The sequence below is a fragment of the Carassius gibelio genome, chromosome B25, assembly GCF_023724105.1.
Source record: "Carassius gibelio isolate Cgi1373 ecotype wild population from Czech Republic chromosome B25, carGib1.2-hapl.c, whole genome shotgun sequence".
Classification (NCBI taxonomy): Eukaryota; Metazoa; Chordata; class Actinopteri; order Cypriniformes; family Cyprinidae; genus Carassius; species Carassius gibelio.
The window spans coordinates 18,674,451-18,692,176 of NC_068420.1; the positions used below are offsets into that span (position 1 = coordinate 18,674,451).

At 43.3% G+C, this 17,726-nt stretch overlaps 1 protein-coding gene across 3 annotated transcripts in view; it reads left to right on the top strand.

The window, feature by feature from the left end:
• LOC128014322 (N-acetyl-beta-glucosaminyl-glycoprotein 4-beta-N-acetylgalactosaminyltransferase 1) overlaps nt 1–17,726 on the top strand; it is a 158,685-nt gene that overhangs the window by 93,918 nt on the left and 47,041 nt on the right. For all 3 annotated transcript variants that reach the window (XM_052597802.1, XM_052597803.1, XM_052597801.1), the window contains 3 exons: nt 10,185–10,275; nt 10,377–10,477; nt 16,006–16,073. In XM_052597802.1, the coding sequence (XP_052453762.1) occupies nt 10,185–10,275; nt 10,377–10,477; nt 16,006–16,073 (260 nt within the window). The remainder of the gene's footprint in view (nt 1–10,184; nt 10,276–10,376; nt 10,478–16,005; nt 16,074–17,726) is intronic.

Below are 17,726 nucleotides of genomic sequence, written 5' to 3' on the forward strand. Positions count from 1 at the left end.
CCCAACAAGCCAAGGCTTTAACAAATGCACGAGGGTAGGTCCAACCCGAGGTTGATGCAGGAGCTGCGCATGGCGACTGACCTCCCCCTTCTGGGTGACGGAAGTCACAACGCAGTCCCTCGGGTAAGCGATGTCCACTCTGGTGGTCCAGTAGTGCCGTTTCAGGTTCAGCCTGGTCTGTATGAGAGACATTGACAAAGTGCATTTTCTCGATGCTCCCATGTCCCAGGCTGTCCTGTGTGGCGACGCTGTCAGGGGCTGTGCCCAGTAGTTCCTGACAGAACAACAGCAGACTGAGGCCATACAGCACATCTTGCCACGACGTGATCCTCTGGTTGCCACCATTCCGTCGCAGGCAGTGCCTCAGCCTGCTCGTCGCCGAGGGCGCCCCCCTGCGTCCTCCACACCAGCTCCGCCCCGTGCTGAGAGTTCTTCGAGGCCGGCGCGTCGAGCCCCGCGCAGGAGAGCGGCGCCCCCCGTGTCACTCCCGGCTGCAAAGTCCTCGAGGAAGTCGACTAAGCGGCCCTGACACGGGCAACTCGGAGATGCGGAGAACTGCTCTTCAGGAGATGGCGGAGAGAGCGCCACTCCCTCCCCCGGAGGAGGGCCGGGTGGAGAATCTTCTGGTTCTGTTCCGCCGCTGGTCGAACGGCCAGTGGCACCCACATTTTCATTGGAAGAGCAATTTCTCCTTCCTCCGAGTTGCAAGGCTTGTGGGCTGACAATGAGCGACGCACAGCTTCCTCATTCTCACCCACGACGCCCCCTTTCGCCAGCGGCCAAGAGGTCGCGGTTCGGAGACGCAACGCCTCTCCACGCGTCTCTGGCCAGTTCCTCCGGGAACACGGGGAGTGTGGTTGCGATGACCCAGGACGCAGTGCCTTCTGGGCCTTCCGGCACGACTCCCCATCGCTGCACCACTGCGGGTATGTCGACTGTCCCTTTGGTGCCACTTGTACGGTATCTGGGAGCGTGGCTTGCGCTGCCCAACCCGTCACGCTGGCTCATCCGGACGGTTCGACTCGGCTATGCGATTCAGTTCGCCCGGCGACCCCCCCCAAGTTCAATGGCATGCTCGAGACTTCGGTGGCAGTCCAGGACGCCCCTGTCTTGCGCGAGGAGATTGCTGTCCTCCTGGCGAAGGATGCAATCGAGCCGGTCCCTCCAGCCGAGATGAGGACGGGGCTTTACTGCCCTTACTTCATCGTGCCCAAGAAAAGCGGTGGCCTTCGACCTATCCTGGTTCTGCGAGTCTTGAATCGGGCCCTACACAAGCTCCCGTTCAGGATGTTGACGCAGAAACGCGTTATCAAATGCGTCCAGCCCCAGGACTGGTTTGCAGCGATCGACCTGAAAGACGCGTACTTTCATGTCTCTATCCTCCCTCGTCACAGACCGTTCCTGCGCTTTGCTTCCGAGGGTCAGGCATGGCAGTACAAGGTCCTCCCCTTCGGGCTCTCCCTGTCCCCCCGTGTCTTCATGAAGGTCGCGGAGGGCGCCCTTGCCCCACTTTGGGAAGTGGGCATCAGGATCCTCAACTATCTCGACGACTGGCTCATTATGGCCCGGTCCCGAGAAGAGTTGTGCGATCACAGGGACTTCGTGCTTCGGCACCTCAGTCAGTTGGGGCTTCAGGTCAACCGGGAGAAGAGCAAGCTCTCCCCTGTGCAGAGAATCTCTTATCTCGGTATGGAGTTAGACTCGGTGAGTATGATGGCACGTCTCACCAGCGAGCGTGCCCACTCAGTGCTGAACTGCCTGAGTTCCTTCAGAGGCAGGACAGTGGTACCGCTGAAACACTTTCAGAGGCTCCTGGGGCATATGGCATCCGCAGCCGCAGTCACGCCGCTCGGGTTGCTTCATATGAGACCACTTCAGCACTAGTTACACTCCCGAGTCCCGAGATGGGCATGGCGCCGCGGTACACATCGTGTCACCATCACACTGATGTGTCGCCGCCTATTCAGTCCTTGGTCGGACCTTGCTTTTCTACGGGCCGGCGTGCCCTTAGAACAAGTGTCCCGGCACGTTGTTGTCACAACAGATGCCTCCAACTCGGGCTGGGGCGCGACATGCAACGGGCAGGCAGCTTCAGGGTCCTGGACAGGACCTCGACTGCTGTGGCACATCAACTGCCTGGAGTTGCTGGCAGTGCATCTAGCTTTGCGACGGTTTCGTCCGCTAGCGCTGGACAAGCACGTGTTGGTCCGCACGGACAACACTGCGGCTGTTTCGTACATCAACCGACAGGGCGGTTTACGATCACGTCGCATGTCTCAACTCGCCCGTCATCTCCTCCTCTGGAGTCAGACGTGGCTCAAGTCGCTGCGTGCTGTCCACATCCCGGGGGAGCTCAATCGTGCAGCCAGCGTGCTCTCACGACAGCTCACTTTCCCCGGGGAATGGCGACTCCATCCCCAGACGGTCCAGCTGATCTGGAGTCGATTCGGGAAGCCCAGGTAGACCTGTTTGCTTCCCACGAGTCCTCCCACTGCCAGCTGTACTATTCCCTGTCCCAGGCCCCCCTGGGCACAGATGCACTGGCACACAGCTGGCCTCTGGCTTTACGCAAGTATGCGTTCCCCCAGTGAGCCTGCTCGCACAGACACTGTGCAAGGTCAGGGAGGACGAGGAACAGGTCCTGTTGGTTGCGCCTTACTGGCCCACCCGGACCTGGTTTTCGGAACTCATGCTCCTCGTGACAGCCCCTCTCTGGCGCATCCCCCTGAGGAGAGACCTTCTCTCTCAGGGGCCTGGCACCATTTGGCACCCGCGCCCAGATCTCTGGAACCTCCATGTGTGGCTTCTAGACGGGACGCGGCAGACCTAAGTGATCTGCCCCCAGCGGTGGTAGACACTATCACTCAGGCTAGAGCCCCTTCAACGAGGCAGGCCTATGCTCTGAAGTGGAGTCTGTTCACGAATTGGTGTTCTTCTCACCGGGAAGACCCCCGGAGATGCCCGGTCAGAGTCGTGCTTTCTTTCCTGCAAGGTAGGCTGGAGCGTGGGCTGTCACCCTCCACCCTGAAGGTGTATGTGGCTGCCATTGCAGCACATCACGATGCAGTGGACGGCCGGTCCCTGGGGAGGCATGACCTGATCGTTAGGTTCCTGAGGGGTGCCAGAAGGTTACATCCTCCTAGGACACCCCTGATTCCCTCCTGGGACCTCTCTATTGCCCTGGCGGGACTTCAGAGGGGTCCCTTTGAGCCGCTGGATTCGGTTGAGCTGAAGTTCCTGTCTCTCAAGACAGCGCTCCTGATCGCGCTCACTTCCATCAAGAGGGTCGGGGACCTCCAAGCATTTTCGGTAAGTGAAGAGTGCCTTGTTTTCGGGCCGGCCTACTCTCACGTTGTCCTGAGACCCCGGCCTGGATACGTGCCCAAGGTTCCCACCACTCCCTTCCGAGACCAGGTGGTGAACCTGCAAGCGCTGCCCCTGGAGGAGGCAGATCCAGCCTTGTCGTTGCTGTGTCCCGTAAGAGCGCTTCGCATATACGTGGACCGCACCCAGAGCTTCAGAAGCTCTGAGCAGCTCCTGGTCTGCTTTGGAGGTCAGCAGAAGGGGAAGGCTGTCTCTAAGCAGAGGTTGGCCCACTGGATAGTGGACGCCATCGCCTTGGCTTACCATTCCCAAGGCGAGCCGTGCCCCCTGGGGGTGAGGGCCCACTCCACACGGAGTGTGGCCTCCTCCTATGCGTTGGCGCACGGCGCCTCTCTGGCAGACATTTGTCGAGCTGCGGGCTGGGCGACACCTAACACCTTTGCGAGGTTTTACAACCTCCGTGTAGAGCCAGTTTCCTCCCGTGTGTTGGGTAACAGGTAATTGGCGGGAAGGGCTGGCTGGGTGTCTCGCTTGCTGCGCCATTCCCCCTAACACGGGGATGTGAGCGCCTTCTTCTCCCAGTAGAGTTCCCCGGTTGGCGTACCCTGGTCGAGCATCCTCCAGCACCCTCGGCGTCAGACTTGGCGGAGCAGTCTGTCGCCAGGCCCAGTACTGGCGTTAGCATGCCCGGAGCCGGTCAGCCCCTGTACTGGGCTAGGTGTCCATATGGCTGGGTTCCCTACGGGTAATCCCATATGTGTATTCTTCCACGGTAAGGTTTCCCTCTTGGCAAACCCGTGTCTTCCCTTGACAGATCGCTCTGTCAGTCTCTTCTGGCAGCTGTTCCATCCCTACTCCAAGGTAGGACCTGCCTCAGAGACCCTTTCCATATGTAGTACTGCCCCCTGGGTCAGTCCATATCGGTATATCCACATGTCACCTCCCTACGGGTAGGATGTGGTCTCCGTAGCGACCTTTCCTAAAGGCTCGCTTCCCCATTGTCTTGCCAGCTGAAAGAACAAATAGGGAAGATTTGAAGCAATCTTTCACTGAAGGTTGAAATCCCTTCCATTTACTTTATGTGGGCGGAACAGCAGCATGGCCTTCTCCAGCAGCGATGTACTCACCCTTTGGCCCCTTCGGTACCAAGGTCAGTGAATTTGCGCTGGGGCTTTGGGAAGGTTACGACCTTAAGCGTAGCTTTTGTGGCACGCCAAGGCTTGTCAACAATTGCAGCGCCTCAGGGTTGTGACGAGGTTCAGGTTATGGCGTTTTCCATAGGACCCCATTTGTCGGTCGACATAACTCGTAGTGACCGACAGATAGGGAACGTCTCGGTTACGTACGTAACCCTCGTTCCCTGATGGAGGGAACGGAGACGTTATGTCCCCATGCCACAACCTTGAACCATTCGCTGTTGCCGGGACACGTTCTCGGCTCCTCAGCGTAAAACCTAATGAGTGGATGCACCTGTCGCCCTATTTATACCCGCTGGCACGGGGAGTGGCTCAGGTGTGTTAATCCACTTGCCAATTTCATTGGCGTTTTCTCTTAAAATCAGAGATGATTGGCCTCCCAAGTGAGACCCCATTTGTCGGTCGACATAACGTCTCCGTTCCCTCCATCAGGGAACGAGGGTTACGTACGTAACCGAGACGATCCAAAGAACATCTTGTGCTTTAAAGGGGTCATATGATGAGATAAAAAAAAATATATTTTTCTTTGGAGTGTTACAAGCTCTTGGCGCATAAAGAATATCTGTAAGGTTGCAAAGAGTAAAGTCTCAAATCCAAAGAGATATTCTTTATCAAAGTTAAGACTCTGCCACGCCCCCACATGTCTACATCACTATGTGGAAATATTTGTGTAATGCCGCCCAAATGTTCACGCAAAGAAAGAAGGCGTGGTTTCAGTAGCACAGTTAGTGTTGAAGCAGTCATGTCAGGGAGATGCTGTGTGTTTCTAGGAGAAAGCAAAAGCACTTTATTTGGCCTTCTGAAAGTAGATGCATTTCGGAATCTTTAAGATTACTCACAACAGAACAGCAACGCATTTTATTGATGACCGTTTCGTGAACCTAAGAGAGGAGGTAACTTCTGACTTTGCTACGACAATCTGGTGCTTCTGAATCAGCTACTGAAAGTATGTTCTCTTATTAGTTTAAGTATTTGCTATTGACTTTTCAACTGCTTTTTTTGTTTTGTGCATCATGAGAGAGAGAGAGAGAGAGACAGGGTCACACAGTGGAGTCAGCTGTCTCAACCGTCTGTGGCTTGTGTACTTCAAACACATAACACATAGGAGCTTCATCACTGTGTCTGTCACACCACTCTGTTCCCCTTTCAGGCTTGAAGTGATGGTAAAACTAAGGACATTATAATGTCTTTACATTTATTTTGAAAGATGAAGCTCAAGATAATGGAAAGGTGTGTTACATTTCCGACGAGTGCTGGCTGTGTTCGGCCAATCACAATGCACCGGGTCAGTTGGCCAATCAGAGCAGACTGCGCTTGTCAGAGGGAGGGACTTTGTAGATAACGATGCGTTTGAGAGAGACTAGGCATATAGGACCTACAATAATGTACAATAATGTGTTTTTGGAAAATTAAAGAATGCCAACATATTCTGTTACACCAAATACACAAAATAGTGATCTGTAAAGGTCCCGTTATTCGCGCTTTTTTGAAGCTTTGATTGTGTTTACAGTGTGCAATATAACATGTGTTCATGTTTCGCATGTAAAAAAACGGTATTTTCCACACAATTCACCTATGTGTATAGCGCTGTTTTCAGTGTCATAAAAACGGGCTGATGTCTTCCTTGTTCTATAAAGTCCCTCCTTCAGAAATACGTAACGAGTTCTGATTGGGCCAGCGGTTCCTGTGTTGTGTTTCGACACCAGCGCACGCTGCCCTCCTGGAAACGCAATTGGGCTAGAACGCACATGCTGGAGATGTACTTATAATGACAGGAGCGTTTTTACTGACGAGATGCGCATGAAAATCGCATTCAATTTTTTTGCACATCCCTACCATCTAGTTAACAAAGCTAAACAGCTTTGCCCTTTGTGTAGTAAGTTACAGAAACTGTTAAACGCACCAACTTAAATAATAAAATACACTTACCGGTTGTGGTCCATAAACAACGCCTTCTCCAGACAAAGGGGGAACTGCTCCATCTTTCAAGAATAATTTTTGTGCGAATCCAGCATTACACTGATTGAGATTGAGGAAGCTTTCCTTAGCAAAATGTGCTGCACATAGTTTTACATGTGGATTATAATTTTCGGGAACTGAGTTAAACATAAATTGTAACCATTAATCTCCAAGTACAGCATCCCTGGGAAGCCCAAACAAAGGTGATTGGACTCCGAGATGAAAATAACAGCGTTTCAACGGCATGTCGAACACAAACGCAGCTCTTCCTTCTTCTCCGTGCGAGCACAACAAGACCACGCCCCCTTTTTTGTGTATTCATGTGGGTGGAGGTTAGTCAAAAAACTGTTTTAGTGACGTCATTACTACAGGAACTAGAGGGATGTAGTCCAAACGGGTCGTTTTTTGTAGGCGAATTCTGTTAAATCAAATATCTCGCTTGGCATTGAACTTTGAGCTTTAGAATTTTATAGATATTATTTATACTGTAACAACAACATTACACACTAACTAAAGTTTAAAACATGGGATCACGAAGAAGGGGACCTTTAAAAAAGCCTCATATGACCCCTTTAATGTAAGAAGTCCCAAACGGCTGGTTAGTTGGATGTGTCTGTTTGTTATTTTCTTGAGAGTGTGTGCATTTCTGTGCTTCTCTGTGTCTTTCATAATTCAAAACTCCCACAGACCAGATCTCACGTTCATGTATTCTTGGGTGATGTAGAGATGAAATTGGTTTGTCTGTTGTCCTGAAGCGGCTATAACTCATATTCCTGTCTCTCGCGAGTGTATGTGTGTGCTCTGCTCACATAAACATCAGGAGTTTGAAGGGAAAAATAGTCGAAGATGATGCCCTGCATACTGAAAATTGTGCGTAATTATGTTTCCTGAGATAATTAATAGCAAAAACGGGTGTGGATTTACTGATGTGCAGTGCATGAGATATTAAAAATGAATCTTTAATTCAAATCTTGAAACAGTTTGTAGTCTTTTTGATTGGCCCATGGCCGGTTTTTACAGCAGGAAGCTTTAAAGAGGACAATTTGTTTTTAGATGAGAGAGTTAATTATTAATTTCAACACATTAATTATTGAATATCTGTTTAGCTTGTATGATTTATGAGATGGAGGACACTCTTATGATGGAGTTGAGCTAAATGGAAAGACTAATAGTGAAGTCTGTATTCTTATAAAAAAGGGGAAAAAATGTACAAAATACATAGTTATTGGTACAGTGAACTTTAGTAGGGATATGGAGCGTGTTTTGGTTTGATGGCAGCTGTCCCGCTGATATGAAAAAAAACATAATTGAGTTTTAGAGTAATGTGACAGCGCTGTGTTTGGTTAGATTTTAAAACACAAGCCCACGTCTTTCACTACAGCGGCCGTAAATTTGCACAGTGAGCCCAGTGAAGCGTAACTGAAACGGTGGAAAGTAAATATTAGCAGAAAGCCGAGTAAACAAGCAGCTATGTGATCGTTGGGAGGAATGTGCTCTTTAGAAGAACTTGTCAGTGTGCTAAACTCAGTTGGAAAATAAATTTCTCTTCCGTGGAAAAACAACTTCAGTGCTTTTAGATTTGGTTTCATGGAATCCAGTCTAAAATAGCATCTGATGCAAATATTTTATCTTAAATATATGCATTTAAAATGAACATTTAAAATCCAGCATTTCATCCTGCACTGAAGGGCGTGTCCGAATTTCATCCAATCCCATTCTCTCAAAAAAAATAATGCCCCTCCTCCTTGTACCAACTACTTTTTGTATTAGCAATTAGTTAATCAGGTTAGATGGCTGGGATGTGATGAAAGTCTGTTGGTCTTTATTAAAAATGGAAAGAGCCCTTCAATCTGCCCAACCCAACTTCCTGTTTCATCGTAAGAAGTAAAAATTAAACCTAATAAATAAAAAATAAAAAATAAAATGAACAAATAGGGAAAATAAATGAAATTGCACTTGTTGATCAATTTCACATGGCCTTTAAGTAGAAATTTATTGGTTTATTAAATATAAGTAAAATATATAAGTTGATTGTTGGCTTAATAATTATACGATTATATATTTTAGTTTTGATAATGAATCATGAATTATTTGGATGTATTGTTGTTGTTTAATTACATTTATTTGGAGTCACCACAAAATTAATGCATTTATTTATTTATCACCATGAAAACAATTTATTATTATTGCTGTTGTTGTTGTTGTTTAATTACATTTATTTTGGAGTCACCAAAAAATAAATGTATTTATTTATTTAATCATTAATTAATTAATTTATTTATTTATCACCATGAAAAAATGTATTATTATTATTATTATTATTGTTGTCGTTATTTAAATACATTTATTTTGGAGTCAACAATAAATAAATGTATTTATTTATTTGTTTGTTTATAACCATGAAAATCATTTATTATTATTATTTGATGTCACCATGAAATTATTTTATTTAATTTATTTGTATTACTTTTATTTTGTTATGACATTGCCATAGCACAATTCTGTTGTCATTTAACTCACCTATTTTTCAGTGAAGTATTCCTTTGATTTATGGCAAACTGCAGTTTCTGTTGATTTATTATAGGGTTTTGGAAGGTGTGTCTGCAAACCTCCAGCGTTCTCTCCTCGTGTGGGTGGTTGAATTTAATTGAAAGCCCCTACAGGTTGTAATGGGTGGAATTATACAGTTGGCTCCTCCTGATCTGTCTTTGTGAATTCTGTTTAGTTCAGACCACCTACACAGTCCTCCCACCTCCACAACTTTACTTTGCCATTTATTTATATATTTCATTTTCGGTTCTTTTTTGGCAGGCCTGTTTTTATAGATCACAGATCAAGATGTCTGACAGAACTCACCCCAAATTAAAATCACGTACAGCCACATACTGTGAAAAGACTTACTCTGTTCCGGAAATCCTTCTCTCTGTTCCTCCGCTTCTTTATCTCCGTCTGTCTGTCTCTGTGATTGTTGTAAACAGATGACAGATATCTGAGATTCTGGTCTCACACAGGTTATTATGTGTGTCTGTTTAGCATTTATGTCAGGATGAAACTGTACAGACACAGCAGGAACGGCTTCAGAACTCATAGAGGTGTTTTATTTGAAATAAAATGAGCTCCATTATGTCTCAGTGATTGATTTTTATGACAGATATAAGACTTTTATAACAATTTGATGACAATCACATAAAAAGTTTTAATGTAAAGTCAGTTTTAATGTCTTCATTATTCATAGTGCTGTTTTATTATAAAATCGTGAAAATGTAAACATACAATAGAATAAATGTATTTTTTATATAATTTATTTATTGTGTGTGTGCATGTGAAATTATTATTATTATTATTATTTTACACATTATAACTTTCTCTCTGGCATAATCTGCAACAAAACCATCAATTTTATGACTATTAATGCCTTTTTTTTACGTTTATTAACATGTTTAATAAGGTGGCAGCAGTGTCAGCAAAGAGCTTTATTCAAATATTAAATGATGTGTGAAAAAAAAAAAACGAAATAAATATTTTGTCACTTCCAACCAAGCTGTGATTTTGTCAAACTATGCTAAATGTGTGAAAGAACCCAAAATATTAGCTTTAGCAAGGCTAAATTATTCCAAAGGTGTTTGAAAAATACAACAGTACTTTATTTGTCTTTGCTCATCCCACCACATGCTAATTTCATAATCATGCATTTTATCTCTCCAGACGAGAACTGTTGTGAAGAAGCTGGCCGTGGCTCCAAAATGGAAGAACTATGGCCTGAGAATATTCGGATACATCCTTCCTTACAAAGATGGTAAATGCTTGTTCATATTAACAAGGTGCAAATGGGTGCAAACCCTCACAATCACACACATGCATGTTATCAAAGAATAAGAAGGTATATTTTATATGCAGGTGATTTTCAGTTTGCGGTTTCTTCCGATGATAACTCCGAGTTCTGGCTGAGTTCAGATGACAGTCCTCTCAACGCTCGTCTCATGGCCTATGTGGGAAAGGTAAGTTATTTAATATTATTATCTTAGTTAATGAAAACAAATTCAGTGAAACAAATTTACTATATATATATATATATATATATTAAGGGTGGAACGGTTCAACTTGCGGTTTGGTTTGTATCACGGGTTTAGAGTCGCGTTGGTTTTAAAGAATAAATATCATTCAGCCCTCCTTTCATTAGTCTCTGAATAACAGATTCCAGAGTCACTGCGGGCAGCGGCGGTTATTTCCTCAAACGGAGGACCTTTCTGTTACTGCATGGTGGATTTCATTTAGATTTACTCCCCAGAGGTCTTAGTACTTAGAAGTGAAGATTTGTACAATGTGAGGGAGCACTGGCTTTGTAAAACACAATTAGCGCCTCAGCCAGAAGAGACTGTACAGGGAATGTGCGGTTTACTGGCGTATCGATTACGTCTGGCTCAGACGGAGCTTGGCGCTCACGCTCGCCAGCCAAGGACTCGATACCCTGTCACAGAGACGTGTGATCGATTGAAACGCCGAGGCTCAGAGGCGTCTCTTTGTCTAAGAAAAGAATCGCAGCCTGTCTGGAATTCCAAGCGACTCTTTACGGAAGCGACAGACCTTTTCCAGTCACCTGTAGATGGGGCAACAGAGAAACTCATTGTATCTGTTGGCGCAAATATAGACGCACAAATGTTTCGAGATTCGTCTGAAGGTTCATTTAGCGAAGATTTGTTTCAATTTTGAGGCGACGACTTGACAAATAGAGAATGAAGTGGGAACAGAAGAGCTGAGAGGGAAGAAAGACACGAAGAACAAAGAGCAATATCTCGCTTCACTATAATAGAGGTGTGACTCTATTGCTCTCGTATTTTCTCTATTTGCCCCCTTTCCATTTATTCAAGACTCCGGGGTCGCAGATAGACAAAATGAGTTTCTTCAATTTAATTCTGTGTTTGGGGAAAGTTCACATGGCTCAAAAATAGACAGAAGAGCATAACGGAGAGAGGAGCAGTGGGGCAACTCCAACAGAAGTACCTCTGACGCCTCTGAAAGATGAAAAATACAGCTGCTAGGTTATACACTACATGTCCAATATCCAGGCAAATTCTGTTACAGAGTAGTTCAAGGGATAGTTCACTCAAAAATGAAATTTTGCCATCATTTACACTTTGTTGTTTCAAACCTAAATGACTTTCTTTACTTTCAGTGTTTTTAAAAAATTTACAGTGTCCAAAATGATAAATATCTTAAGCTGAAAAAAAATAAATAAAAATACGCAGAGGGGCCGTCAATCACCAGAAATGATGAAAATGGTGAAGTGCTACTATCACTATATTCCAAGTCTTCTGAGACTGAACAAAAGCTTTGTGTGTGAAAGAGACTGACCTTTGAATAATTACTTAAAAAAACACCTCGCTGAGACCATGTAATGCCGCAACTTATGATAAATGGTACATTTTCACAAGTTTTGTCCTCTTAACGCCGAGATGGCAAAGCACAAAAACCAACCATTGACTCTGCTTTTCTAGAGTCATATTACATTGTGTCTGGATAGGAAACAAGATAAAACTCAACGTCTTTACAAACAATTGAATATACAGGTGCATTGCAATAAATTGGAATGTCTTGGAAATGTTCATTTATTTCAGTAATTCAACTCAAATTGTGAAAATCATGGATAAAATAAATTTAGTGCACACAGACTAAGTCTTTGAGTCTTTGAGCCTCCAAATGAAATACAAAACTTGCTCTCATCTGAAAAGAGGACTTTGGACCACTGGGCAACAGTCCAGTTCTTCTTCTCCTTAGCCCAGGTAAGATGCCTCTCATGTTGTCTGTGGTTCAGGAGTGGCTTAACAAGAGGAATACAACAACTGTAGTCAAATTCCTTGACACGTCTGTATGCCCTGACCCCAGCCTCAGTCCATTCCTTGTGAAGTTCTCTCAAATTCTTGAATCGATATTGCTTGACAATCCTCATAAGGCTGCGGTTCTCTCAGGTGGATGTGCATCTTTTTCTTCCACTCAACTTTCCACTCAACATGCTTGGATACAGCACTCTGTGAACAGCCAGCTTCTTTGGAAATAAATGTTTGTGGCTTACCCTTCTTGTGAAGGTTGTCAATGATTGTCTTGTGAACAACTGTCAGATGAGCAGTCTTCCCCATGATTGTGTAGCCTAGTGAACCAAACTGAGAGACCATTTTGAAGGCTCAGGAAACCTTTATAGGTGTTTTGAGTTGATTACCTGATTGTCATGTCACAATATTCTAATTTGTTGAGATAGTGAATTGGTGGGTTTTTGTTAAATGTGAGCCAAAATCATCACAATTAAAATAACAAAAGACTTAAACTACTTCAGTCGGTGTGCACTGAATTTATACTCAAGTTTCACAATTTGAGTTGAATTACTGAAATAAATGAACTTATCCACAACATTCTTATTTACTGTAATGCACCATGTCAAGCAGTGTTGGGGAAAGTTACTTTTAAAAGTAATGTATTACAACATTGCACTACTCCATAAAAAAAGTAACTAATTGTTTTACGTTACTTTTTGTCTTTTTGCATTTGCATTCCTTATTCCTCTTAACATGGGGAAAGGAGAAGTGTCAGTGAAGAAATGTTGTAAATTTAAAAGTAATGCATTACTTTACTAGCTACTTGAAAAAGAAAGCTGACTACGTTACTTGTAATGCATTACACCCAACACTGATGGCCGTTCAACAACAGCATTGGTTCGTCTGTTTTTTGATTAATTGTTGCTTGATGTGCCGTATTTCAATGTATAAACATTTTTATTTATTTCTCCTCTTAACATACAAAACATCGATTAACATGAAAAGATACATCTATTGTGTGTCGCAGCACATCTGGTTATGTACTGTTATTTGGTGGCCTGTGGCATCTGATGTGAACAGACATATTGATTGTCACCAGAGTTGGCCATGAAAGGGAGTAAAGATCTTCCAGAATTAAGTTTTTTAGGGTGTACTATCCCTTTAAGAGTCTCACCTGATGGACAATAAAACATGCGTACAAAATCCCATAGACATACACTGAAAGGATGACTCCATATCTGGAGACTACGAGAGGACTCTTTTGACTCAGACCAGCAAGCAAACACAGAAAAACACCCTGAATACCCTTTTATAAACTACACAACAACGCCCTGTAGCTCAAAACAAATTTTCCATAAGTACCATTCACATTTTTCCCTTTAGCGGGTGGATGTTCTGTGGAGCTCATGCAGAAAAATGAGTCATCCGTGTAAATATAAATACTTCTAGCTGTAAAGCATTATGGGTATCCCTCCCAGTGTTTTGGAGGGAAACGGTACTAGAGTGGAATAATCATGTGTGTCCATATAATTTTTAATGTTCTTATGTCTTAAGTCTGCTTAATTGTATTGAATGTGCACTTGTAGTGTAGATCTTAAAATTCTGTTTTCAAGAAGCTACTTTCAGATAATTTTAATGAAAAAGTCAGTCTGAGTGTACTTATAGTAAATTTTTAACAGTTTCTTAACCCACTTGAATCGATTCTGAAAAAGAGCATGTTCACCCAAAAATAAAAAAATGTGCACATTGCGAACATGTCATTCCAAACCTGTAAGACCTTCGTTCATCTTCAGAACTCAAAGTTCTCTGAACCTCCCATAGACAGTAACTTTCCTTTTCCCACTTTCATTTTTTAAGATGCTGGTGCAAGGTTGGCAGATCCTTGACGCGATCGCGAGCAACAGCGCAAAGTTGATCCTGTGCTTACTTGATCTAATATTTGATGCTTTTAAAAATGTTGTAGTTTTAAGAAGCAAATTGACATTCAGATGATAAATATCATATATTATGTTGGGTGTCCATTTTAGAGATCATCACCATGTTTAGAATTAAACCATCATATTTAAAAACATGATGTTAATCATATCATATAATAAAATATCATTCGTTGTTACTGCTGTAAATCTATATTAAATTATAATGGGATCTCCTTCAATGCTTTATGAATCTTTACTTTGTAAACAAAAATCTGTATTTTAAAATATGTTAACATATTTTAATGGCAGTATATTTATATGAAAAAAAATTCTAAATAAGCAGAAAATAGTACAAACTTTGCTAAAGTGATTGTTTTGATACTTTAATACGTTATAAAAATGATTTTAGCTAAAGTATTTGTATCAATCCTGTTATGTACTGTTATTTATATAGGCTTACCCCATGCTAGTAAGCCTTTTACCTTGTGTGTGGGGTAAAAGCCATACAACTTGTATGATGCATTTTCACACAAAATCTGTTGCTCCATAAATGTTCATTGCAAATGTATATATTTTTAATGCAATCATACACTTTGGACGCTGTTGTACCCTACTCTTTTACAAACCACAGTGAAAGCTGTGGATTGTATTGAACTTGCCGGTAAACACCTTGACTCAGTGTTTTCTCTTACCCTCACATTTTCCTAAAGTCACCTTAAAGTGGAAATATACTGTAGCTTTGGCCTCTGGAGGCAGATGCACAAACACACACACACACACACACAAAACATGTCTTTGTCCTCTAATCCCTGCGAGAGACGAGTTGTTTTTGGCAGTGGATGTGATTAGCATTGGACGAGTCACACATGTGTTGATGCTGATGTCCGCGCAAGGTGTGCGACAGTAAACACGCTCCGTTTGGCGAATAGAGGGGCAAGTCTGGGGAATCTGCAGCTCTGCGGGACTTTGTTGGTCAGTGTGTGTGTGTGTGTGTGTGTTTGTGTGATGAATGAAAGGAGTCTTTGAGGGCAGCGGGGCTCGTGGATGATCCAGAAAGCATTATGATTCATTACATCGATGTGTGTTGTGAAGAGAAGCATTGAGAGCGAGAGAGACGCCACACATGACAATTAAAGAGAGGCATGCTGGGATGAGCGCTGGAGATTTCATTCTGGATCACTGCTTCAAAAGCATGTGTTAGTTACCGAGGTTTGGTGGGCAAATCGCTGCACTCACCCTGGGGGTCAAGAAACGGATGTTTCGGATTGTGTACATAAAAAAAGATTTTTTTTTATTAAAGGGATAGTTCACCCAAAAATGAATTTTCTCTCAGTTATTCATTTTGTCTTTAAAAGGCTTCATTGTACTTAAAAACTTGCATGCAATATCTCTTCCACAAGAACATTTTCAGAAAATCCAAGATGGAGATGAGTTTAGCATTGCATCACTTGCTCACAAATGGATCCTCTTCAGTCAATGGGTGCCGTCAGAATGATAGTCCAAACATCACAATAATCCACAAGCAATCCACATGTCTCCAGTATATATATGCACCCATTTACTGCACAGGATTCTTTGGGGAACAAGTGATGCGATGCTACATTTCTCCAAATCTGTTCCCCGTGAACAAACAAAATTTATATATCTTGGATGGCCTGAAGGTAAGTAAGTTTTGGGGGGTGAACTATTCCTGTAAGTAACTGAAGTCTCATTTAGCAGATCATTTTAAGTAAGCCAAATTACACATTCATTACATTACACCATTAATGTTCAAGGAATCCTTTGGTGTGTTCTGTGTTTCAGCTGGGATCTGAATGGACCGCGCCAGGAGAGTTTACCAAGTTCCGGTCTCAGGTGTCCAAGTCTGTGCAGTAAGTACATACTGTATACACACAGTCACATCTTAGGAAGCTTTGAGCGAATGCATTACGCTGTGGGAAATTGTGCATGCTGTGTATGTTTGTGTGTATCACTTCCTGTTGTATTGTCCAATCGAGGGCCTCAATTCCCCCTTTGTAAACAGACCGCCCACACTCATGTCTATTGATGCAGTTATTTTACCCCTGATGGTGTCGATTGGGTTGGTAATTGGAGGAAATTGCTGGCCTTTATCTGATCGGGCATTTAATGATCGCCTTTCGGCTCTAAGCGCTCGCATAATTTAAAGCCGCATGACTGCTGTGATTTAAATATCACATCGAAGAAAGAGCAGTGTCGCTTCAAATATAGAAACACCTTTACCGCTTCAAATAAGCAGCGTACGAACGGTCGATTAGCATATCATATTTCTAGCCTTTCCATAAAAAGCCAGCAAACCCTTTTAATTCAGCTCTCTGCACTGATTCTCCATTAATAATGGCTTCAAATGGATCTGCTGGAATTAGCAGAGGGTTTGTTTCCATTTGTGTGGCTGTAAAGTGATCCATAGCCTGGCCTTTATCTTGAGAGTTTTTAATTATGCATAAACTAATCCGACCTCATTTCGCGAACCTGCGCGTATAGATAGTAACCACTGAGGCACCGTTTTAGATTTGTACTCCAGCAGATAATGCGCTGCCTAGATGATTTAAGCCTTTATATTTAGGAATACCATTTCCATTTGTAAAAGTGCGGGATATTAGACATCTGGGCTGCCAGATTGAGGCTGTGTGTAATTTGACAATCTTGTATATTTCCACAATGCTGGTAATGTTTTGTGGCTCTGTAATTATATGGATAATGTAAATGTCTCATATCCTCATATATGAACATTTGAATGCTGTTTTCTGACACACAGCACACTCACCTGCTCTTGGCTGTTGGCTGTGAGTCACTAAAGAGCATTTGATTTTTCTCCATTATTCATCCAGTGTTACTGCGTGTAAGCGTTTCACCTATTACTGCCCTTGACGTGGGGCTGGATGGAGGAAGTGCCCCCTCGGGAATGACACTATGATCCCAGACCTGAATAGAAACACAGCATTTAACCCTCCTTCTGCACAATATGAGTTTTTTTTTTTTTTTTTTTATGAAGACCACTGCATGGAAATGTTTAGGAAAGTATACAGAGAGGGCAAGAAAACAGACCAATGCACCAAACCCATTTTGAGATTATTAAAAGCAAGTTTGCCAACATGAAAGCTTTTATTAAAATGAACTCATTGCTAATCTTTGCCAAAAGTCCAGGGATACTTTGTTTACCTCTTGTGATGTGTGCTATGAATCAAAAGGCTTATCTATTACTGGTGGATGCTAATAATGTCTTAATTACTTTACTTTTTAATTAAGCAGATCCATAATTAGCCTCAGATTAGATATCAAAGAACAACCCACTTTATATGATGAATGTCAGCCGGTATAATATTAACTGCATTGTTTTGTCCTTGTTTTCTCTGCCATTCAAGAAGGTTCACAACAATATCAAAGAAACATGCTGATGTTTTTTATAGTTTCATCTTCAAGTCACAGTTTCAACACCGTATGGGCTTCTTTCAATTTAAGACTGAAATTTAAGACATGTCCTTCCTTAGCAACTCTGTTCATAC